This window comes from Ambystoma mexicanum, chromosome 4p (genome assembly GCF_040938575.1).
Source record: "Ambystoma mexicanum isolate Mex_15411 chromosome 4p, UKY_AmexF1_1, whole genome shotgun sequence".
Taxonomy (NCBI): Eukaryota; Metazoa; Chordata; class Amphibia; order Caudata; family Ambystomatidae; genus Ambystoma; species Ambystoma mexicanum.
In genome coordinates this window covers 977,516,159-977,540,842 of record NC_090927.1, presented here as the reverse complement: position 1 = coordinate 977,540,842, position 24,684 = coordinate 977,516,159, and the positions used below count along the sequence as shown (strand labels likewise).

Sequence of the window (24,684 nt, the reverse complement as noted above, 5' to 3'; positions counted from 1 at the left end):
TGGTCTTGAGTGCTTTTCTCAATAGTAGGAGTGTGGGGTGAGTCTGATGCTGATGGGGAGGAGGTACCATAGTCTTGGAGCGTAGACAGAGAAGGTTTGTTGCCTTTTCCTTTCCTTTTTGCAGCTGCATATTTAATTTCTTTTCATATTACACAAATGGTTTTGTGTATAAGGAAGAACTTCTTTCAGCAATTGACTGGGACTGCAATGGAGTAAAGTGTGTCATACTATATGCAAATGTTATGATGGGTTGGTATGAGGAAGTCTACATGGCTAGGCAGGAAGTTGTATAATTTAAAGTGTCTCTGTGCAGTTGTCGTTGGTACATGTACAAAGCCTTGTTAATATGGATGGCAGATTTCACAAATTTAAATATGCTTGTTGATGCACTGAATAGAACTTAATCTAGCAGCCTATTCCCAATGGTGCATTCTCTAAAAAAGATCATGGTTCTAGACCTATGCATACCGAAACATGAGAATGTCCTTATGCCAATTTTAAGCAAACTCACTCCAGTGAACTACCTACTACACACTGAAATTGCATATCCAGAATTGTGGTTTAAGAATGATTTAAATGCAGATTAAATTGTACTACCCTCGAAGATTATGAAGCTGCATCATGTAGGATGAAGAAACAGTTAAAATCCCGCCGACATAAAAATATTCATCAAAGCAGCATTCTTGAGAAGTTTAAAAATGCTATAATGCCGGATAATTCACGCACACAGTCGTTGTGCGTAAGTCCGTTCACATGACATTGTACATCTCATGAAAAAGAAAAACGATTCACCACTTCCACTACAGCTACTATTGTAACTTGTATATTCAACAGAACGACAGAAGGTTGAGCAAACAGCATTTTAATGGTTCGCCTACAAATAATTGTAACCCAAAAGAGAACAGTAAGTGAATTTATTAAGTATGGGTAAGGCCTGCAGAATTAAAAAAATAATTACATGTTTATTAAGGGCCTGCGTTATATCGTACATTGTGGCGCATTGTGAATATGTTAGACTTCAGGATTTCTGTACATTGTTAGTGCTGCATGGGTAATATGTTGTTCGCGTGTGAGTAATGGGACCTATTGTGGGGTCCGTGTCCCAAGGCAATATATTCTGAACTTTTTACGACCTTATGTATACATCCTCATTTGAGTTCGGGTGCTGATACGATTGCCCCGAACATTGAGGCTGGAGTACTTAAACTGAAAGGCAATGTGTATTTTTCACACAGTGGACAGCTATGTAAGGCAGGGGTGTTTTATTTCTCAAGTTTTGGTTTACTGACTTAAATGTAAAAGTAATTACATGTTCACCAATGATATGATATGATGTAGCATTTATAACGCACCTGTACACAAGTGTTTCGAGGGGGAAACAAGGGAAGACAAAACAACGATCTTACTAGGCCTTGTGTCATTCAGATTGTGCATAATGTTCTGACATGATTCAGACATTGGGCCTCATTACACGGAAGGCGGTAAGGGTTAACGGTCACCGGTAATGGTACCGGTGACCGTTAACCCTTACCGCCTTACTACGAGGTCCCTTTGCGGGTTGGTACTTTAACGCCTGCCTTTTAGCAGGCGTTAAAAACCAACCCGCAAAGGGACCAGGTTGCTAATTACGGTACTGCAATTTGCGGTACCGTAATTAGCACCTTCCCCATTCCCATTATGCCCTATGGGGCAAACATGGGAATGGGGAAGGGCAATGGGGGAAGGGGGAATTACCGCCCCGCCAACCTTGGAATAGGGCGGTAATTCCCCTTTCCTCCATGGCGGTGCCGGTATTTTACCGGCATGGACCAAGGTGCTAATAGCTAATAGCACCTTGGTCCACCGCCTACCGTGTAATGAGGCCCATTGACATGACTTGAATCAGACTTGGTGGCGCATCTTGCTTTAAAGCATATATTTCTGCAGTGTGTTCATAGTTTACACTCCAGATGAATGCAGAGGCTATTGGAGAGAGGGGCCTGTGGAGTGTTTGCGTATAGGGGGAGGAGTAATTGCAGTAGGAGTAGAGTGGGAGTAAGAGGTGGTGAAAGTGCTTGTGAGTAGAGGTAGTTGGGCGTCGAGGAAGTGGTGGGAGTAGGGAGTAGTGGTGGGTGGTAAAGGTAGTGGAAATAGAGAGCTGGAAGATAAGAAGGCGAGAGGTGGTAGTAAGTGGTGGTAGTGATTGCAGAGGCGTGGTAGTGGAGCAGTGGTAGAGAGGCAGTAATAGTAGCAAAGAGGTAGTGTTGTTAAGGGGGGTAGTAGACCAGGAAGGAGAAGATCACATCAGAGGTAGTAGAGGAGGTACTGGTAGTAGTGTGGTGGTTGGAGGTAGAGGATTAAGGAGGTTGGTAAAATCTAAGGGTGAAGGTAGAATGGCATAGTGTGAGAGCTGAGGGACAGTAGTACGGCGGGAGGAGAACATCTTGAGACTCAAGGTAGAGAAGGGCCATGTGAGAAAGGGTGTGCACGACCGCAGCTTGCAACAGCCTGGAAGGAGGCACCATCGCTAACAACCCTAGAACACTAGTTGGGGCTAGGATATGGATAGTTAGAAGATCCATAGGGAGAGAGTCAGCCAGCGCCTTAGGGTTACCACCCATAGACCAAGGTATAAGATCAGCCAGATAGGGGTCAGCTGGCAATAGCATACTAACCTCCCCATTAGGGACGCCTGGGTTAGGGAGGCAGGGATAAGGAGGAAGAAGTGGGGATAGAGCGAGGTGGCCCTAGCACCAATTACCCGCAAGACCCTGAAGAACCTTAACACCGGATGCCATTCTGTCTGTATTTCAATAAACACCCTTGGACGTGCAATCCAAGTCGGCGTGGTCATTTGTGGCGGGTGCTCCATCACAGTAACAAATTATAGAAAGACTGCAAAGAAGGGAACTCTCAAGTGAGAAGTCTGATCATATTAGATTAAACTGAGTAGCTTGGGCTTTTGAAATCTTAGAAGCAAGTGTGAGTCACAACTGATTTTAGGTCTAGCTAGGTAGAGATTTAGCTCTCTACCAGAGTTCTATCAGCAGTATGTTGAAGAGTCCTGGTGTTAGTCATCTACTCTGATACAGCAGGAGAGCACCATGATGAAACCTCTGTTAGCTTCGGTCAATTTGTGCTAGCTTGGTCAACTGTGAAAGTTGTTAAATGTTGCTATTAAGAGTGCCTTTTGTTTATACGCTGCGCTTTGCTGTTTCTTGTTACTATTATTAATGTTATTTATGCCGTTTGGTACATTAAGGCTTTTTCCAATTTTTTGCATTACAAGTGTGGTTAGGGATTTAATATTAAGGCTAACAATCATCTGATCCTTTTATTGGCAAGTTGCAGTTTAACTGAAGCAGTATATCGTCAGGCATCACATTGAATGGTAGGACGTCCATGAGAATGTTACAGTTTACGTCTGTGTGTGTGTGTGTGTGTGAGCTCCATGATAATGTTCCTATTTAATATTTGTTTTTCTATTGTTTGACAAATTTAAGCATGTAATGTAGCAATATATAATAGTCTGAGCCACTGCATTAGATTATAGAGGAACATTTTTGCGCACAGCTGCAGTCGAATTGCTTCCATGAAGTTTCACAAAGATGCTAAGAAGAGAGATGGGTGAATTGATTTTAATAAAGCATGTTTTGATATTTCTGGTAGGTGTATTCTACTGGACAAGCATATCCAAAATAGAACACATTTGACTATGTTGAAATATTTCTGAAAAATGTCAAAGTTGGGATGACATATTTACTTTCACATCACTGTGAAGGCATTTACCGTTCTCCACTCAATCCTTTCTATTTGAGACTGCGTGAAAATATTGGCTTTACTGGTAGAAATCGGCAGTCACTTATTCAAACAGGGCTTTTGAATATGCAAATTATACCTGGTTGTTTTCTGTAACATGAACGATGGATGCTTATCACAGAGCTTAAAACAAAAACAAAGCTGCAGTGCAAGCTGGGAGCTTGGCAATCTGGCAGACATCAGGAAAGGAAAGCATTGGTAGTTCACAAAATGCCTTTATTTTCCCTTGGAGGGCATTACAAAGAAATCTTATAGTGGTTAGATTTTCCAATGTTTGTTTTATATTCCTTGACATTGGCGAATCCCCAGTGCATTGACTATGTGATGCTCACTCTGTAATTCTAAAAGAGAGGCAGGCGTGGTGACATTATGGTGGTGTTGTGTACTGCACAGATCATGTGTTTTCCCCCACATTGTATAATCCCTGTTAAATTAGGAAAATATATAAAACTATAAATTGTTCTCGCTTCACTGACTCTTCTTTGCAAGTTTATTTTCTCTGAAAAACCTTATTTTGCTGATGTCTTCCAATCTTGTCTTTGGAGTTAATATCTGTGAAGATGACAGGGTGGGGGCGAGTGACTGCTGTGCCTTTTGATTATTCATGGACGCTAATAGAAAGCACTCCAAACACAATAAAAGATATTGTCTGTGTGTGATGGGCCATCTGTGGAATTGTTGTCTGCAACAACCCTGTAATAGTGTCTATGTCCTATCCTTCCATGTTGAACAACAGCTTATTATCCATTGTCAGCTACTCTGCCTCCACTCTAGAGTCTCTTGACCATCAACCATCACCTCTAGGCAACTTAGCTCGAGATGTCATAGAAATGTAAAACAGCCCATGGGCTTTAATGCATTGTTTTTGTTTTCCTCACCACCTCACTCTGAATTAATGCGTGTCCTACTCTAAATGGCAGGCGCCTTTTTCTGGGTCTCGCACTTGCAGGAGAATAACGAAGAACAATTTGTTTTTGTACGTTTAGCTGTTGTTCAATTTTAGTGTAATTAGCAAACATTAAATAAATTTAAGGATGAAACACTACATCAATGGCGTTGAGATTTCACCTTGATGAATGCTGGTGTAGTGGTGCTTCGCCATATTTTTTTTCAGTTCGGTGAAGGCGCAGTTCCAACTTTGCCCTTAGCCTTCAGTCCGCCTTTCAGTTGACAGCACTTGCAGATTGGCAGGAGTACGCAGTTCACTGACGTTAGTATGTTCTCGCCTGTAGGTAACAGACATCGCTGATGCCATGATTCTGAAACAACTATTTGAAAACCTGTTTCTAAATGGGGTGGTAGTCGTGGCTACGTCCAACAGGCCACCAGAAGGTAAGAAAACAATTATTTTTCAAGGGTAAAAGCCACTCCAAATGCAAGATGGCAACACAAGAAGACAGTTGCAATCATCAAGGAATATATTTTTGTTAATAAAGAATTTGTTGCTGCAATGACCTTCAATTGAGTGCTTGACACTCTTGCATCGGATTGGTTTGCTGCTGTGTGTTGAATCTCATATTGAATAGCATTCTGTTTCTTTAAATCCTGTTCCTTTCGATTGTGAGTTATACACATGCAGAAAGTGGGTCAAATAAATATCTTGACGGTCGTTCATTTCCTGATGCTTCAAACACCCCTCTTTCCCAGGTATCAGGGAGATAGTTTTGTATGCTACTAAGTTCATCTGTCAATATCCTCAATGGCATTTAGCAGATTGAAAAGTGCTGCTACCTCCCACCCTTTGGCCACATACTCATATTTCTTATTTTTTTAAAAAACTTTATTTTAGTGCAGTGCAAGACATACATCCTTGTATACAGACTTCAACAATATTACAGCATTTACATCATTTAGGGTGTTTAGCACCCGCACATTTAGGTGGTGTTCGTACAGCATATCTTAATACTTTCACTTCGGCATGGTTTTCACTGTACAGCTCTTTGTTTACTTAAGTATTCTCGGAAAGGTTCCCAAATGTCCAAAGGCCTGCAGCTCGGTGTTACTAGTGAAACATAGGCCTTCATGCACTCATTGGCACATGTCATTTCTCTGATCCACATTTTGATATCCGGAGCAGTCTTTCACTTCCATTTAAGCAATATACATTTTTTGGCCACCAAGCACCCAAGGTTAAATATGCGTTGCAATTTAACTGTTACCTTTCCAATATCTCCAAACAAGTATTTTGGGAGTGACAGCAAAGGGAGGAAACCTGTACATTCCTGTAAACAGTTAGCAAATTCATGCCAGAATTGGGCTACTCGAGGGCAGCTCCAGTAGATATGGTGTGCATCGGCCACGTCTGTGCTGCATTTAATACAGCCACCGATCGCAGTGGGGGCGAACCTAGCAATGTTTGCAGGGCTGTAGTGCAACCCATTAAGTATCTTGAATTGTATGAGCCTGTGTCTAGCATTGAGGGATACCTCCTTGGCCAAGCGACACAACCGGATCCACTGAGTATCGTCCAGCGGAATACCCAAATCTGCCTCCCGTCTCTCTCTGGCATTCTGGGGTTGGTTCTGAGCTTCTTGGCATTTCTTATATAATCTAGAAACCAGCCCTCTGGGGTTCCCGCTCATTACCACCATGTCCGGCACCCTGCATTCCTCGGGTTCATTCGGGAACGATGGCCAGTGCCCCCTGACTGCTGCACTTATTCTATAATATTGTAGTGATTTAATGAAGCTAATGCCCAGTTTCTCTGAAAAATCTGTGTGTGTGACAAAGGAGCCCTCCGGGAAGAGGTCATGAAGTGTCAGTGTATCTTCAGGTTCCCACCGCCTCTGAATGGTCTTACCATATCTTTGGGGAGTCCTGGGCAACATCAAAGCAGGATTGCCCCGACATAGGGCACAGTGACGCTCAGCCTCTTAAATATTCTGGCCCAGGCGTTTACAGTCGTGCGGACCGAATCAAACGTGCAGGTGTCCATGTGTCGATTGGCCAATACCATTGTGCGGAGGCTAGACAGGGATGCGCTATATTCTTCTAAGTACGTGTGTAGTGGTCGATGATGTGTGGAATACCAACACCTGGCGAACTGCGCCAGTGCTATTTCACAGTACAACTCGAAGTCTGTAGGCCCTCCCCTGCTCATATGTTCTGGTCCTCCCATCTCATCCGCGGTGTTCCAGCACCCCATGTGAATCCCACTGCCAGTGACCGCAGCTTGTCAAAGAGTGTGCGTCTAGACCAAGCCGGAATATTAGTGAAGTAGCATAATAATTTGGGGACCACTATCATTTATAGAAGGGACTGTCTACCGTACAGTGAGATTGGAAGCCTAGCCCAAAGGTTCAATTTGTCTTCTAGTGTTTGTATATACTTTTTGTAGTTTTCGATTAGCAGGCAGTGATCAGTGTTGGCTAGTAACCACTATGCCCAAGTACTTGATTTTATCCTGGTCCCATCAGAGTCCTGCTAAGTCAGGTGGGGGAAGGGGTTGGCTTCGTTTAAGGGAAACAGCTCAGATTTGGCTTCATTAATATGGTATCCCAAGTAAAAAGCGAACTTCGTCCAAAATTGGGATGAGGTCGTAGCTGGGTTTCTTATGTATAATAACGACTCATTAGCATAAAGTGATATGATTTACGTTGGTCCTGTCATATGCAAGCCTCGATGTGTATGTTTGAGGCGCATAATGCATGCTATAGGTTCTATGGTGAGAGCAAACAGCAACAGGGATAGCGGGCAGCCCTGTCTCGTGCCAAGTCCAAGCAGAAACATTGGGGATAGTGTCATTCCTGTGTTGACCCTAGCCGCTGGGGAGGCGTACAGCAAGCGGACACATTGAATAAAGAATTCTCCCAGTCCCATTCGCTGTAGCACCAAGAACAGGAACTGCCATGAGACTGAGTCGAAAGCTTTCTCGGCATCCAGCGAGGTCGCCATCGCTTGTACATTCGGGTTGAGTTGTGAGATAATGCCAAAATAGTCTATGTAAATTGAACACCGTTGACCGCCTAGGAATAAACCCCGATTTATCAGAGTGCACTATCTTTGTCATGTGTGGGAGGAGTCGAGTGGCTAGCAGTTAGAAAAAGATCTTTGTGTCTGAGTTAATCAGGGCCAATGGCCTATATGAACCCAAGTCAGAAGCTGGTCTATTTGGTTTCAGTAGTACTGTAATCACTGCCTCCATAAGGGATGGGGAAAGTCTGCCAGATTGTAACGACTACTCCCACATTTGCGGTAAATTGGGGGCAGGCGTGGAGCACAGTTTTTTTATAAAATTCAATCCCCAGACCGTCTGGGCCAGGTGCCTTGCCAGACGGGAGTGATTTTAATGGCTTCAATTATCTCTACAGTGGTCAGTGGCTGATTGGTCAGGCCTCCACTGAGAGCACCGTAAGTGGTTTCTCTTCTAAATAAGCCTCCAATTCTACAGTTGAGAAGTCGTCTGAATTTGAATATAGGGATTCATAAAACCTATGAAATTCGTTATTTACTCCTTCTGGGGTATTCAGGGTAGTTCCAGTGGAACTCAGAATTCCAGTTATATGCTGCACCCCGATCTCACTTTTGACTGAGTTTGCCAGTTGACATCCCGGACTATCAGCCTCGCCGTATCTTCTCGCTCGTACAGGATAATAGAACATTTGTACCTCTCTGTCTGCAAGTTCCCTGAGCTTGAAGAGATTCCCCTTAATGCAACCAAGGAGGGCACGATCTTGTGTGTTGCTGTGTTCAACTTCTAGTTTTTTTAAGGTCAGTTTCCACCCATCACGTTTCTCACCTAATTTCCTCTAATGTTCCAGAAGCCATAGAGATACCCTCCCCCTTAACCCATACTTTGAAAGCTTCCCAGACGGTGGTATAATGTTGCACAGTCCTGTCGTTCCTTTGTTAAAATTTCACCGACTCCCGCTATGCATCGTCCTAAGAAAAACTGGGTCTGCCAGGCATGTAGGGGGCATATACCCAAGTGGATGTGGGGTGGTTTATCCACTCCATTTCAGTGTCATAATGATGGGGGAATGATCTGAAATTGTGCGGGGAAGAATCCTGCACTCCTCTACTTGTGTCATGAATGAGGTAGGAATCAGCCAGTAATCTATTCTCGAGTGTGCGTCGTGAACTGTTGAATAGTATGTGTATTCACGCAAGGTTGGGTTGTGCCCTCGCCATGCATCCGTTAAGCCAAGATGTTTAGCTATGTTTAACAGCATCCGGCCTGCATTGGTCAGATCCCGTTGCATAGTCCTGGACCTGTCAATGACAGTTTAATATCAGGTTGAAGTCCCCGCCCGAGATAACGTGTAAGCGGGGGTTCCCCAATAGTATATCTAAGATCTGGCCATAGAACTCAGGGTCATCGATGTTTGGGCCGTATGTGTTTATTAGAGTTGTGGTGACACCTGCTAGTTCTCCCCATAGAATGACATACCAGCCCTGTGGGTCTATGCTGCATTCGGTTTCCTGGAATGGTACAGTTCAGTGTATTAGTGTCATCACCCAGAGACTGTGATGAGTAGCTAGTGTAGGCGCGCTGTGGGGCCCACACCTTAGCAAATAAGTCATTATGGGCCCCCTGGGTGTGCGTCTCCTGTAGCATCGCCACCTTAGGAGCCTGCTGATTCATGTATGCAGCAACCTTTCGCGCCTTAATATGGTGGTTGAGCCCACCGATAATCCATGACAAAAAAGCAATGTTAGTTCCTAACATGGCTGGAGTATGTTCAGCTGAAACCCAGTCGTTGCCGGGCTAAACCCAGGATGTGTAACGATCGAGGAGCAGTCTGCACAGTTTTTCTAAATCGAACAAATCAACTTGTAAAATAAAACTATAAGATCTAAACATTCACAATTGAATTCAACCACATCCCTTCCCCCCTCCCACATCATCACCCCCAACTTGACGATGGAACCCATAATACCATGTAACATTTTTAGATATCCCTTGGGGTGCACTGTGTGCAGTCTGTCGAGCTACTGAGATGGCTGCATTTTCCCACCAGCCCTGTAGCTTAAATTACCTGTGTCCATGTCCATCGCGCAGTTATTGCATAACCCACCAAAGGGGGTCAATCGTTGACCAAGTTGTCTGGTTCGTTATTGTTTGCAGGGGAACTGCCCCGGCCATCGCGATCTCTTCTCGGTAGCGGTTGTGGGATATTTTGACCCATTCCAAGGTGCCACTACATCACTGTACTCCAGTGGTGAAAGAAACAGCCCAAAATGGCTGCGCTGACTCCTGTGCGCGCCAAAATCTTCAAAACTGCATTTGTGTCACAACCAGAAAAAGGCTGCACACCCTGCTACACACAGTCTGGGGGGGTAAAACCAGAGTAATCACTGCAGGAATGTGCCAATGTGCTCTGCGACATTCAACATGGAGCAAAGGAACGAAGCAGCAGTAATTTGCTGTAAACCCAAAATGCCTCTTTAAAATGTCAGCTTTTCAACAATAAAAAGTGCTGTTTTGGTGCTAGATCCATTCATTCTACTGAATCATTGAGATTAAAAGGGCCCTGCAATGCCCAGGACCATCCAGTGTGGCTCAGAGGAACCGGGCCTCATTGAATGACCGCTCCTGGCAACAGTATCTTTGTAAAAGCAAACCAGGGACTGTGTTTTCATTTTTCCATGGGAAACGCGGCTAAAACTTTGCAACACGTATCAGAATCAGCTGTGCAGAGAGAAACTCTACACAAAGGCACGATACATGTATCCAGGCTGCAAACAACTCCAGCGCTCAAGGGAAGAACTAATGCTGACTAAAATGTGTATTGGGTGCAGATGAAAATCGGATTTACAGAAATAAGTTTAATGTGCTTTTTCAGTAATGAAAGGCAAAATCGCCTTTTTTTAAAGTATGTTCTTGTGTAAAGGCTTAATTCTTTAAGAATGTCAAAGGATTGCTAAGGTTAAAAATCCACTTGTAAACTGTGTTTAATTTTATATGTTTAAATGAAAGAATCAACTATATAAAAAAACAACCCTGCTTTGACAGTTCTTAGCCTGAGAAAGTTTGACACCTCCACTTATGGCAGGAAAGGCTAATTGCTGCTGGGAGGCCTTGCACACTCATGACAAAGGAACTTCATTAAACATTCATTTGTCCCCCAGGTGAAGACAATGGCAGGCTTGGACACTCACCCTTCCAGGGGAGGGGCAGGAAGCTCCACTCTCCAGGAAGAGGCCCCTCATTTAACTTTAATGGATTTGCCATTTGCTCACACTTTGGGAAGAAAGAAAAAAAATCTGACATGTGACTTTTGGGTTTAAAATGCTTATTTCGGGGGGCGTGGCTTGGCGCCATGGCGAACAGTCGGGTCCGGTGAGAGCTCCCGGCCGCGACCGTGTGTTTGCCCATAATGCCCCAGTAAAGTGCAGGCTTTCTAGAACAAAATCGACATCCTGTAGAGCCAGGTGGCGGCCGCAGCCCATGCCTCACTCCGGCCACCCTAAACCGCAGGAGTACCGTGCTTGAGGCGATTCCCTCCGGTGAGATGTGCAGAATTTGGAGGCATCCCAAGATGGCGGACTGTGCCGTTGCATAATCTGGCTCTTGCTCCGGAGCTCAGCGTGGGCCCTTCTTCCCACATCGGCAAAGAATCGGAGACCCAGACACCTCCGCCCGCGGTGGCACCGAGGTTGGTGCACGATCCAACCACAAACGCTGGGGGCTCTGTCCCCGGACAGGGCCCCGCGAGCCCTCCGATCTTGGAGCGGGAGGACTGAGGCTCCTAACATGAAGACCGGCGTTTGCTGCAGGGCGTCCCCCGACACAGAGTGTGGTGGTGTGTGGCTTCCCCCCGGGCCTCACCTCCGGGGGTTCCGAGATCCGTGGCGCTGCAACAGCAAAGCCCGGGGAAGCAGCATCACCCACGTCCTCCCGTCACAGCTTCATCAGTGGGGCCCGAAACGAACCGCACTGAGCCCCGACGGGCCTCCAGCCACGATGCAGGGAGACTGCCATCCATCATCCGTTGCAGCAGGGCGGGCCTAGACACGGAGTCTGCCCCCCCTCCCGACCCTGCCAGCTTCCTTCTCGCAGCGACTGAGCCCCATCCACGAACAGCACCCAACACGGCTGTTCTCCAGCGCAGGCCGAGGGCTGCCCCTCTCCACTCGGGGGTGGGAGAAGTGGCTCACCAAGTCCTGGTGCCTCCAATAGCGGCGGAGTGAGCCTGAACAATAAAGAGAGCGGCCCTTCAACGACCCCTGTAGCGCGGACTCCGAGGCCCACCCCTGTGGGAAGGTAGGGCGACACCTGCCGCACAGTGTAAAAGCTCAAAGGACCGGCAACCTAGTCCTAGATTCCATCGAGATCTCCACCAGAGACTACCTGAACCCCCCGGAGTAGTGATCTCCCCGAGAGCGGCCCAGGGCCCTTATGCCACCCACTAGGCCCCAAGACTCCGGATAAGCACAACAGTGGACTGCCCTACTCGCTCCGCAGTAGAAACTCTACACGAACCTGCCCAGCGGGGAGGTGCGAGCGGCGGGGAGACCCTGAGGGCCCCAACACAGCCCAACTTGGGTGCGAAGCGGGCGTACCCCAGCCCAAATCACAAGAAGTAAATGGCCAGAAACCAGAAAGCATCCAAGCAAACAGACATAGCGACCCTAATATCTACCACCATGGGTGAAAAATCTAAGAAAGGGGAGCGTAACGACACAGCGAGCGCACCTCCAGTCACCCATAACGACCCATCAAACCAAGGAGCGACTAAGGCGGACCTCCAGGAGCTCCTAGCTGCCATAACTAAGGAGTATCAAAAGGGCACAGAGGAACTGAAAGGCAAGATAGCGTCCCTGGACAAAAGAGTAGGGGAAGTCGAAACCAGGACCGAAGAAATTGAAACCACCTTGTTTGAGCAAAATTTTGAAATCGGGGAAGGGGCTGACACTCTCGCCTCATTAGAAGCCAGATGCGAAGCCCTCGAGAACTAACAAGAAGAGGCTGAAAACAGGTCTAGGCGCAACAATATCCGCTTGAGGGGCATACCAAGCTCTGTCCCCGACGAAGAACTTAACTCCTATGTCAACGACCTATTTCGCTTCATCCTAACACTCCCAGATGGAGCCCCTCTGGAACTGGACAGGGTTCACAAAGTCAGGGCCAGACAAAACGCAAACTCTGCACCAGACGTCCTAGCGAGAGTCCACTTCTACAAGGTCAAGGAAGAAATGATGAACGAAGCCAGAAGCTCAGCCCGAATCAGCTTCCGAGATGCTGAAATATCCCTATACCAGGAAAACAACCTACCGCTGGGCTTCCCCACAGCTTTAATCTTCAACTGGGAAGGCAGGTCTTGGACAATCCCCTCTCCTAGAGAAGCCGAGCGATTCATGAACCCAGAAGACGAGGAGAGGCCCACCACCGAAGCCGCGGAAGCCCCGGGGAGACCCCACAGAGACCCCACTAGAGCCTGGTCCAGGGTGTCGGGGTGCCACAGACCTCGGGGCCCACCGGGGAAAGTCAAAAGAGACAGCAACCGTTGAGGGGGGAACCGAAGGACTTTAAGCTAACTCCACCAAGCAAACTCAGCAACCTCCTCCTGAACTTTACTGGTCAACAGAAGAGGCAATGATTGTCTCCAAGCAGAGCTTCCACACTGGTCCGGCTGAGTGCCCCGTTGGTTAAAGGCTGGTCCGGAAACCTAGTTATTGTTGGGGGGTAAGGGGGTGGAGGGAAGAACGACGAGCGGGGGCGAGTCTCATAAAGAGGGGAGCATGGCGATACTCAACACCGAAGACATGGAACAGGAAATCCTGGGGGAAAACCATGAAGCGTTCTACTTAGGACTTAAAGGATGGGATCTCTAGACAAATTACTCAAGATCACAACTTGGAATGTTCAGGGGCTCAATGCACCAAGAAAGCGGAAAGCAGTGGAACACAAATTAGACCAACTAGCAACTGACATTGTCTTCATCCAGGAAACCCAGCTGATTGCGGCAGATGAGAAGCGAATCAGATTCCGACGCTATCCAAAATGCTACTTTGCTTCGGCTAAACAGAAAAAGAGAGGAGTCGGGATCCTCCTAGGACAAAATCTCCCACTATCACAGATCACCATCAAAAGAGACCCGGAAGGCAGATTCTTACTCCTGAAAGGACTATTAGTCGAACTACCGATCACCTCAGTTGCAATCTACGGACCAAACAAAGAACAAGACTAGTTCCTCCAGAGACTTCTCCCAACCATCACGGCTTTCTCCGCAGGCTACCTCCTAATCGGAGGAGACTTCAACCTCCCCCCAGACCCGAGGGTGGATAAGGCGCTACCAGCCTCTAGGCAAGACTTCGGTAAATCCCTGGCTCTGGCCGAGTTTCTGCGGGAAACCGAAACAATTGATATATGGAGACTATGCAACCAGGGAGAAAGAGATTAAACCTTCTTTTCACATGTACACAGAGGCTACCCACGGATCGACCTCCTGCTAACCGCTAACTCCATGGCCCCCTGCGTGGATAACATCCAAATAGGGCCCATAGTAATCTCGGACCACGCGCCAGTCACAATGTCACTGTTTCTCCACGGAGTGCCCGAATCCACTCGGCGACAATGGAAGCTGCAGGACCACATCCTCACCGACCTGGCGGCCAGCTCTGACCTCTCGGAGGCGATCCAGAATTATTTCATTGAGAACACAAACCCAGACACTGCAATAGCAACAGTATGGGACGTCATGAAGCCGGTAATCCGAGGGGTGGCGATGGATTCCTCAGCCAGACTCAAGCGCCAGAATCTACTGAAGCAACGAAAGCTTGAGGACAGACTTGCAGAACTAGAAAACAAGCTCAAACAAGTTTACGCGAAAACAATGCAACGAGAGCTAAAAGAGAGCTGGAAATCCACTTGGCAGACAGAGCCGCCAGGGCATTAACCTATATCAAGCAGTACTACTACCTTAACAGTAAGAAAGCGAACCGGCTCTTAGCACACAAACTGAAAAAGCTTCAAACTAGGAACCACATCCAAGCCCTGCTAGACGAAAATGGCTCCTTACACCACTTGGACCCTGACAAGCTGGAGATAGTGGTGCAGCACCACAAGGAAATTATGGCGGGCCGCCAACGTCATCTCCAGCCATTGCCCAATTCTTAGCCCCCATCCCAAAACCGCAGCCATCACCCTCACTCCCGGATTTGGAGGGCCCTATATCAGCAAAGGAGGTTAGCGAAACGATCCGACACCTGAAAAATACAACGACCGGGCCGGATGGACTATCCTCTAAATTCTACAAGAAGTTTACTCACTTACTTGCACCGCAGTTGGCGAATCTATTCAACTCCTTTCTCTCCACTGGCTCCACGACGGCGTCTATGAGCGAATCAATAACAGTACTGATCCCAAAGCCGGGGAAAGACCGAACGCTATGTGCATCATACAGACCCGTAACGCTGCTAAACAATGATGTGAACATTTTCGGTAACATCCTGGCAAACCGGCTGGCCCCCCTGCTCCCGGAGATCATCCATCCAGATCAACCGGGCTTCATCCCGGGTAGGAGCACCCAAGACAATATTCGCAGAACCATCAACATCATAGAGTCAGCAAACAGGCTCAGCTCAAAGCTAGCAGTCCTTTCCTTAGACGCGCACAAGGCTTTTGACATGCTCGACTGGGGCTACGTAAAGGAAACCCTACGACATTTAGGCTTTGGCCCAAACTTCATAAAATGGGTCCTAGCCATTTACCAAAAGCCGTCCACGAGACTACGCCTTAATGGGGCCAAGTCTGGCAGCATAAACATAACCCGGGGGACGAGACAAGGATGTCCACTCTCCCCACTCATCTTCACCCTATCAATGGAGCCGTTCGCGGACAGGGTCCGCCAAAATCTATCAATACATGGCCTCACGTTCAAAAAAGAAACCTACAAAATCGCCCTATACGCAGACGACGTGCTCCTCGCACTCACCCGACCAGCAGAATCAATAAGGGCCCTATGGCGAACCCTAGAAGAATTCAGAGCAGCCTCAGGGTTTACGATAAACATTGCCAAATCACTAGCACTTGGCATCGACATCCCAAACATGCACAAATCCAACCTCGAGGAGGAGTTCGGAATCCCCTGGGCAAAAAACAGCATCAGCTACCTAGGAGTTCAGATAGCCAACAAAACTAAGAAGAAATCTCCTGGTTCGGCCGAATCACAGCAATAAAAATGAACTTGACCCCACGGCTGCTATATTACGCATAAGCACTGCCCTTAGCAATCCGAGAAAAGGCCCTGCAAAAGCTCCAAAGAGAGATCCTGAACCTCGTCTGGGAAGGAAAGAAGTCTCGTATTCCGAAACGCATCATGCTCCGAAGTCCAGCTCTGGGAGGCCTAGGGGTCCCAGATGCGGCGAGATATTGTTTGCCAGCCCAATTGGCCCCGGCTTTTGCCTGGAAGCTCAGCGCTAACCGCCCCAGGTGGTTGCAACTGGAAGAAGATTGGAGTAAGACCCCGCTAGAAGCCCTGCCCCACTCCAAAGAACTCAAGGGGACCCAAGACGTGGGCCCTCTACCAGCTGTTAGGAAAGATTTCATAATTGTAGGTAATTTTCCTTCCATGTGGCAACCCCTAAACTTTTTGCTGTTGTTTTTCACCTTGTTCTTGACTTTGCCAGAGAAGTGCAGCCTTCTGCCGCACTCCTCTGGGCTTTCGCGCCTTTCTTACGGGGAAACTGACATGCTCTTAAGACAGTCAGTACCGGGGAACGCTGTTTCCCGTAGTTTCTTTTATCATGTTGCGGCTTTCGTGCAACATGACACAAGAGGGCACTGTAAGCTAAGTTACAGCTCTCTCGGGTCTCTAGCCTTCTACAGGCCCTAGATACTCGTTTAGGATTGTATCTGATCGGTGCAAGTGATTCAGGGACGGGAATGGTGGCAGCGATCGTTTCTTGTGTTTTGAGCTCCTTTTGGCATTCTAAGCGCGTTTCTCGCGCTTAACTCAAAATGGTGGCCTGGCTCCCAAAATGGCCAGACCACGAGGCTCCTTTGTCCTGTCCGCTGACCGTCTTGCTCCCTTCACCTTCCCCAGGTCGAGCCGACCCGGGGACTTCCTTATTTGGGCATGTACTTTCCAGCGAAACACGAATGCTTTCGCGGGCTTCTACATGTCTTGTGTGTGCCTCCAGGATGTGGGCTGGGATGTCTGGTCCCAATACACATCCTGGGTGCCAGAGAGTCTAGGGTGGTGTGAATGCCTGGGACCACCGTGGTCCGTGATTGGTCCACGAATGGTGTGAGTGTTGATGAGCGGATCTCCCATTGGGTCCCCTCCGTTTTGGCGCGAGGGGAACCGTGGATAAGAGGGGGCTGGAAACACCACTACCATGTCGATCTCCCGAGTTCTCACGAACGAAGGAATACAGGAGCCAAGTATCCTGCAACCAAGAGGCTGGACCGAGGAATCGCTGGTGACCCGCTGAAGGACTTCTCCTCTGCACTGCTGTCGCCTTGTGAAACCCTTTTCACCTTTGACCGAACCAGGAGGCCTGTACTGGTACTTCCACCCTTGGAATAGCGGGAACAGCTATTCTCTGCATCTTCACCATCTCCTGCCAGTAAGCCTTCGGAAGCGTCTCTGGGCCATCCAGCTGACTGACCAGCTTACACGGGAGTCTTGCTCTGTAACCGCCGCCAGGTTGAGTAGTATTTCGAGTCCTTGTCACTCTCACACGCTTCGTACACTTGGCGTTCCCAGGTCTGAAGTGAGTAGTGTACATTTGGCTCAGATACACACGGCCGCTCCGTTGCCCTGCTGTGGTAACAAACTGTGCGGGTTTCTTCGATTGGGACGTCTTTTTACTCAACACGACGACGAGGCGTTCCCTGCTCTTCTGAACCTGCCAGCTGCTGAAACTGACGCGGAGAAGCCTGGGTCTGCTTGCATCGGGGACCGGTGAGTAGCATAGCTAGGATCTGGTCGCCCTCCTGCAGGAGCCCATTGCTTTTCCCCGCTGTGTCAAACAGCACCCTTTTCCATACTCGCGCTCTGCTTCTGCCCACTGTGGAGGCTGCGCTTGAGTCACGGAACTTGTTCTTCTTCTTTTGTGCACTAAACTGAACTGCCTGATTTCCCTCGAAGAGCTTCTCCTTTTGCCCGTTGGCACCAGCGCGTGCAGGTACTTTTGAGCACAAGGCTCCACTCTTCGCAGGGCTCGGACTTCCATCTAGTTAGGTGCCTCTGAAGGCGAACTGGGTTTAAGCATTATTTCGCACTGCCTGTCTTCCTTCCCTTTTAGGTGGACTACCCATTTCGTGCATCTAACGCTTGAGACTGTCGTATTTGTATATATATTGTGTTGATATGGTATGTGTTGGTTTACTATCGTTATATTGTGATTTTCTCGCTACGGTCATTGTTTTAAAGGCCTTGAAATAAATGTGTATATATTGTTAATATAACAACTGTTTGGAGTAGTTTGTAAGTGATCTTGCTTTGTGTGCTCATTGCGGGCTTTCAGTCACCCTCACCCCTCTTGAGACCTAGTCTTGACCGCCGCGATCGCTACCTTGATTGGTCTGGCTCGTCCAGAGGTTACCCTGTTCCAAGTAATTAGGTTGGCCTTCTGAACCTCTGCGCCACCAGGACAGAGTTCAGAAATCCGTCTTAACACCAGCAACAAGGAACACTGTCGCAAGCTGGAAACAAGCATCCCGCCGATGGAACTGTAGAAGCTCAATGGGCCCCCTCACACCTATCTGGGGGAACCCGGACTTCTCCTCGGGAGTCTCTCCAAACCAGTTTGCGGAGTGGAGGGCTGGTGGCTTGGAAACCATGGCGGATTTCTTCGAGGATGGGCTCCCCGTAGACTTTGAGGAGTGCAAAGCGAAGTTCGGGATCTCGGAAACAGAAAGGTTTCGCTATGCGCAACTGAGGCACTGGCTGTCGAACCCGCAAGTCAGGAAACAGGGCGGCAGGGAGTTAACGGCATTAGAACTTACCCTCTCGGGAAATCCCCCGAAAGGGAAAATCTCTGCACTGTACAAAATGCTGGACAGATCAGACCCCACTAAAAAAGAACCATATATGCTGAAATGGGAAGAAGACATCGGAAGACAGATTGAATCAGAGGAATGGCAACATATATGGTCCCGAGCACAAAAAAGCCCAAAATGCGTAACAAACAAAGAAAGCGCATTTAAAGTCTGCTATAGATGGTACCGAACTCCTGCCATACTAAACAAGTGCAACCCATCGATCCCTGCTCACTGTTGGAGAGGGTGTCTAGAAAGAGGAACGCTGTTTCACCTCTTCTGGTCTTGTCCAGAAGCCACCTTATTCTGGAAGAACATTCTAGAACAGATTAAAGCAATCACCGGGCTCAACATCCCCTGGGACCCTGGAATCGTGCTACTAGGGGCTACAGGAGAAGGTCAATTCCCCCTTACAGGCTGCCTGGCGGACCTATGCTCCCACCTTCTTACAGCCGCCAAAATTGCCATCGCCCGACTTTGGAAAAATCCTGAGGGCCCCTCCACACAAGTGTGGTGGGCCAAATGCTGGGAAATTATGGCAGCCGAGAAAGTCACGGCCATCAGGCTAGGCAACAAGCCCAAATTCGAACGTATATGGGCCCCCTTTATGGACTATGCTCAACAATTCCCGGGGATGGCAAGACAGCCCCCAACTCTGCGATGGATGGAAACTCAGGACTGAAAAGAACAAATCTAAAACTAAGCTTGAGGCCTGACGGGGCTCCTACACACCCCCGTGCCAATGGCAGCCAATCAATCTGGTCCCCTAACTGTACCGAGCCCAACCCGGAATCCTGGCCCGAAATGCAGCCGGAGAGCCACACTGACTCCCTGAAATGGCTCCCACTGTTGAACTAAGACGTCATCTGCTCCCATTATGCATAAAGCCCTATACCCCCCTCCTCCCCCTCCTCAGTTGTTATTAACAATTTTGTTTTGTAAATTAATACATAACTTGCTATGACTCTGTTGCATCCAATGCCGCTTTTATCTCATCAATGCTATAATCAACCTCCTAAGTATGTAACACTCAGAGAATCTGTATAACCTGTTATGACATAAAACAATAAAAATAATGTTGGCAAAAAAAAAATGCTTATTTCGAAGGGATTGTGTCCTCCGACGTATTCGTTAACTTTGAAAAATCCACTTCCAGCTTGCTGGCCTCGGAATTTTTTTTCCACAGTAGAGGGCGCTGTGCGTCGACCTCCCTTGAAGGCCTCCGTATCGGCGCCAACGTCACCACAGGTATAAATAGTCTTGCGCAGCGTCCGTTGTTCAGTTCTGTTTTTCCACACTTCGTGGGCCTCGGAGACACAATGCTCGGTTCCATTCTTCAAAAAAATCTTCGCAATTCATCAAAAATCTAAAGTTTCTAACAATGGCATCTTCATCCGAACCATCGGCTCCATGATCCGGCTTCAAAAAAATTTGAGATTGTGCAAAGAAGATGTCTCTAACGGATCCTCACAGGATCTTTTTGTGGTGCCTTGGATCAGAGCATCAGTGTTCAGAATGTGAGGACTGCATGTCCATGTTCTTTCTTCCCAAGTGTGAGCAAATGGCAAATCCTTTGAAGTTAAATGAGGGGCCTCTTCCTGGAGAGTGGAGCTTCCTGTCAAGTGGCACAGCAAGTAGAACGCTCGCTTTGACACCCGAGCAGAGCTTGCTAAGGCAGGTTCGAATCCCGGCGGGGCCAAACTCGGCCTTTCATCCTTCCGAGGTCGATAAATGAGCACCACACACCGTGGGTAATAATAAGCAGCGCCTGAGGGTTCATAGCGCTATATAAACACCAAATTATTATTATTATTATGACGGCGAAACCCTTGAGGGAGTGTAAGGGGAAGTTAGAAAGAGGTAAGGCTGTTAAAACTTCTACCCCTTCAAAATTATCCTCGAATTATCCTCGGCTGAGTCGAGACATTCGTCTCCTCGGCGTCAAAAGAAACATTCCCGATCGAGATCTCGAAGCGGTTCTGTTACGGTCACCTGGTATCCACAGGGACGCCACCCAGCTGGGTTACTCACTGGTATGCTTCTCAGCTTTGCCCTGATGTGGTCTGCGGGGAAGGTTCTGCCTGAAAATACAGGAGGACTGTGTTCAAGACTGACCGACGGGGGTAAGTATCCTCCCTCCACCCCCGTATGATTTCAGTCCCTCTGGCGCCCTCTCCTCACCTTGTGGTAATATTAGGCGTGCTCTCCGTCCTGCCTTCTTTGCAGGGGCGCATTGACTTTCATGGGCGAGTATGGTCCAGTTACTTCACTGACGCCTGCCCGTTTGATATTGTTCAGGTAGGTCTTATTGCTGTTCTTTAGTTTTGTTGCTATCCTGCATGCTTTTCTTGGTTTAAAATGTCTTTTTTTCTCCCTTAGGTATGCCGAGCTTCAGGGCGGCGAACTGGCTTGGTTGAGCCTCGCTGGTAAATGATGGCGCATTAAGAGCGGTATGATGCGGTAAGTAAGCGCTATGCGCAGCGCTGCCAAGTCTTGCCTTTGCTAACCTGTGTTTTCCTTCCTTGTAGGTCGCAGTGTTCTTCAGCGCGAGTGGAATGTCCGGAGTGGTGCCAGCTGAGAGGCGACCAGCCAGGTAAGCCTTTTGAGCAGTTCATAATTTGTAAATGTCTCTACTGCTTTCTTTAATGTTGCCTCTATCTTCCTCTTTCAGGTCGTTCTGTCCGGGAGGCGTGCAGATTCGAGGAAGCTGTTCTCAGTAGCTGTGAATGTTTAAAGATGAAGACTGCAGGTAAGATGCTGCTGCTAATGATGTTCCTTTTGTCTCCTTGCAGGTTCTGCTTCTCCGAGGTTCGAGGGAATTGCTGGACACGGTGAGCGTTACGTTGCAAGTTACAAAGTAACGCGAAGTGTGTTGTCTTGCTCAGGTGTGGTTTAAATAGCCCCAACAAAATAGTCCAGGTAAAGTAGTCCCTATGCTATGTTACACTTCAGGCTTCCTTGCGGGCCTCCTTGCAGGGTACAACTTCTTTACAAGCTCCTCTTTGGACCAGATACAGGCTACCATGGCGTCTGTACAAACGTCGACGGACTCCGGGTCAGCTGACGCTTGTACGTGGAAGATGTACGGCAAGACACGCCCCTCTTATGACTACAAAACCACCGTCTTCCAAGGGGCTCGTTGCTGCTAATTAGCGTTACCAGCTACTCGCGGTTTCGTCCGTTTCCTCTTCGTGTCTTCCTACACGATTCCCCATCTGAACTCCTGGTTTTGACCTTTGCCTGACTACTGGATTGCCTCGTCTCCTCCTTTTATTCTTGTCGTGCTCGTTTGGTTGTTTTGACTCGGAACGTTACTGGATCCGGCTCCCTTCTGCGATACCTCATTCCCGGTTGCCGCCTCTGCAATCGGAACCAAATTGCTGTCTACTATCCGGATCTTATCCACAGCTACTCGGGATATATGTGTTCTCAGGTACATACTTACTTGGCTATCCCCATCTCTGCAACTGTTTATCTCCACAACTTGTCTGGATTTTTTTCTTCTGTTGGATTCTGGGACATCGAGTGACTTTCATGTGAGATTGCCCTTAAGTGCATATAAACGCTCTCCTGAAACTGCACCAACCCGGCACTAGTGCATCCCTCGTGCCGTCCGGGGCTACTTCCCTATACTAACATCCCTGTTTGTTATTTTCTCCTGTCGTTGTCTTCTGTTTTGAGGATTCCTTTCCTCAATATATCCTTATTCAGGTTAGTTGTCAATTCTAAATATAGTTGGGACCGATATTGAACTAGACCATTTCCACTCATTTTGTGTTATTCCTTGTAGATCCACCCCGGGGAAGCTCCACTCCAATATCTAACTAGGTAGTTTCCCATTTAATTCAACTGTTCTAATAACTTGCATTAACCTCAACACTGTCTAATATCTTTGTATTTCTTTGCAGCATTGGTATTGGCGTGTGTGTTCTCCCCGCTCTTTTATTCAATTGACACCTCTGTCTGTCCCAACTGAAACAGCAGAGCGTTACATTGTGGGAAAGAGCCCCTCTTTGAGGAAGCCTGAGTCTTGTACTCAGGGGAGCTGGGATGGAAGGCTGAATATCGATTCTTGTACCACCATCATCTCCAAGGTCACTTCTCTGCATCTTCGGCCTATTTCGGAGTGGTGAGTAACAGAATTAGCAGCCAACGAAAATGTCCACGGAGGCCAGTGATGCTTTAAATCAAATCGTGCAAATGGTCACGGATTTACGTACCGTCTTGACCAATGCACAAGAGGCACTGCGCCAATGTATGGATGCCATTCAGGCTTTGGTTACCACACCAGCGCCACAGATGACCGGTGCTGATGCTACAGCATCAGGTTCAGGGTTTCCACCTCCACAGCAGGAGTCAAACCCGATCATGCTTACTACCCAGTTCCCTCTAGCTCCTCCTGAACGCTTCCTAGGCGACCCTAAACAATATCGAACATTCATTAACCAATGCAAACTGCATTTTTTGTGTTGCCCCGCTTCATTTCCCACCTCTACAACTAAAGCGGCTTTCGTTTTGTCTCATTTAGGAGGCACTGCAGCCGCATGGGCTAATCCATTGTTGGAATCCAATAGTCATGTTCTTTACAACTGTGATGCCCTTCCTGCTATGATGAGTAAAGTTTTTGATACTCGTTATACTACTCAAGATACTGACCTGGAACTCTTAAAGCATCGACAAGGGAACAATTCTTTATTGGTCTATTTGGCCCGGTTCAATCAGTTGGCAGCAGAAACTGACTGGCCTGAGGAAAAGAAGACAGCCGTCTTCTATCAAGGTCTCTCAGATGAATTAAAGGACATCCTCTCCACTGTTCCTGTAGTTCCCACGGCATTCGGGGAACTGCTAGATTTAGTCCTTCAGATTGAGGCTCGTAAATCCGAAAGACGCGGCGAAAAGAAACCAGTCTTGTTCAGCACGGTTTCAGCAGAGACCTCGTCTTCCTCACTTCCTGTGCCAGAACCTATGCAGATTGGTGTGGTTAGGGGACCACTTACCACTGCTCAACGAGAATATCGTAGATCACACAATCTCTGCATGTACTGTGAGGCCTCTGTACCTTTGTACCTTATTGCCTGAATGTTCCAAAAAGCCCAAAAGGAAGGCGGGAAACGCCAAATCCCGAGTCCCTATGTCGGGAAACTCACCTTTGGACTCTACATTACAGAATCCGAGTCATTTAGCCCGCCTACCTGTTACATTTTCCTTAGATCACGGTGTTTCATTCCAGACAACAGCCGTGATCGATTCAGGTGCAACAGGTAATTATGTTGATCAATGCTTTGCCTCCATGTCAAGGATACCATTGGTTCGCAAAACTATACCTGAAACAGTGAATGCAGTGGATGGTTCAATTCTTGTCTCAGGAATGGTAACTCACCAAACGGTTCCACTGCATACGAGTACCGACGAAGGCCGTACTGAAGACATATCATTCGATATCATTAAAGCACCAGCCTACAAAGTCATTCTGGGCATTCCATGGTTGAAGCTTCATAATCCTGCCATCGACTGGTCGACATCTCAGATTCAGTTCCCTTCCAATATATGCAATACTCAATGTACTACATTACTCGGTATTACCCAGGATAGCCCTGTTAGGGCGCTGGTTTCTCCTACTATGCATATTGGAGCTGTCTCTAAAAATATTGTCTCTGTGATACCTTCTCAATATGCAAATTACACAGATGTTTTTGACAAGGGGATGGCGGAGACTCTACCCCCACATAGAGTTTATGATTGTCCAATAGACCTAATACCGGGAGTAAAGATACCATCCGGCAGAGTGTACTCCCTCACTCTCAAAGAAGATGAAGTCCTTAAAGATTGCATAGACAAGGCCTTGGCCATGGTATTCTTTCGTCCTTCTAAATCACCAATTTCATCATCACTTTTCTTTGTTCCTAAGAAGGAAGGGGATCTACGTCCCTGTATTGATTATCGTGCTTTGAATG

General features: G+C 47.6%; 1 protein-coding gene across 2 annotated transcripts in view; it reads left to right on the top strand.

Moving 5' to 3' along the window:
• AFG1L (AFG1 like ATPase) overlaps positions 1-24,684 on the top strand; it is a 2,086,687-nt gene that overhangs the window by 759,147 nt on the left and 1,302,856 nt on the right. For both annotated transcript variants that reach the window (XM_069606550.1, XM_069606549.1), the window contains exon 6: positions 5,031-5,130. In XM_069606550.1, the coding sequence (XP_069462651.1) occupies positions 5,031-5,130 (100 nt within the window). The remainder of the gene's footprint in view (positions 1-5,030; positions 5,131-24,684) is intronic.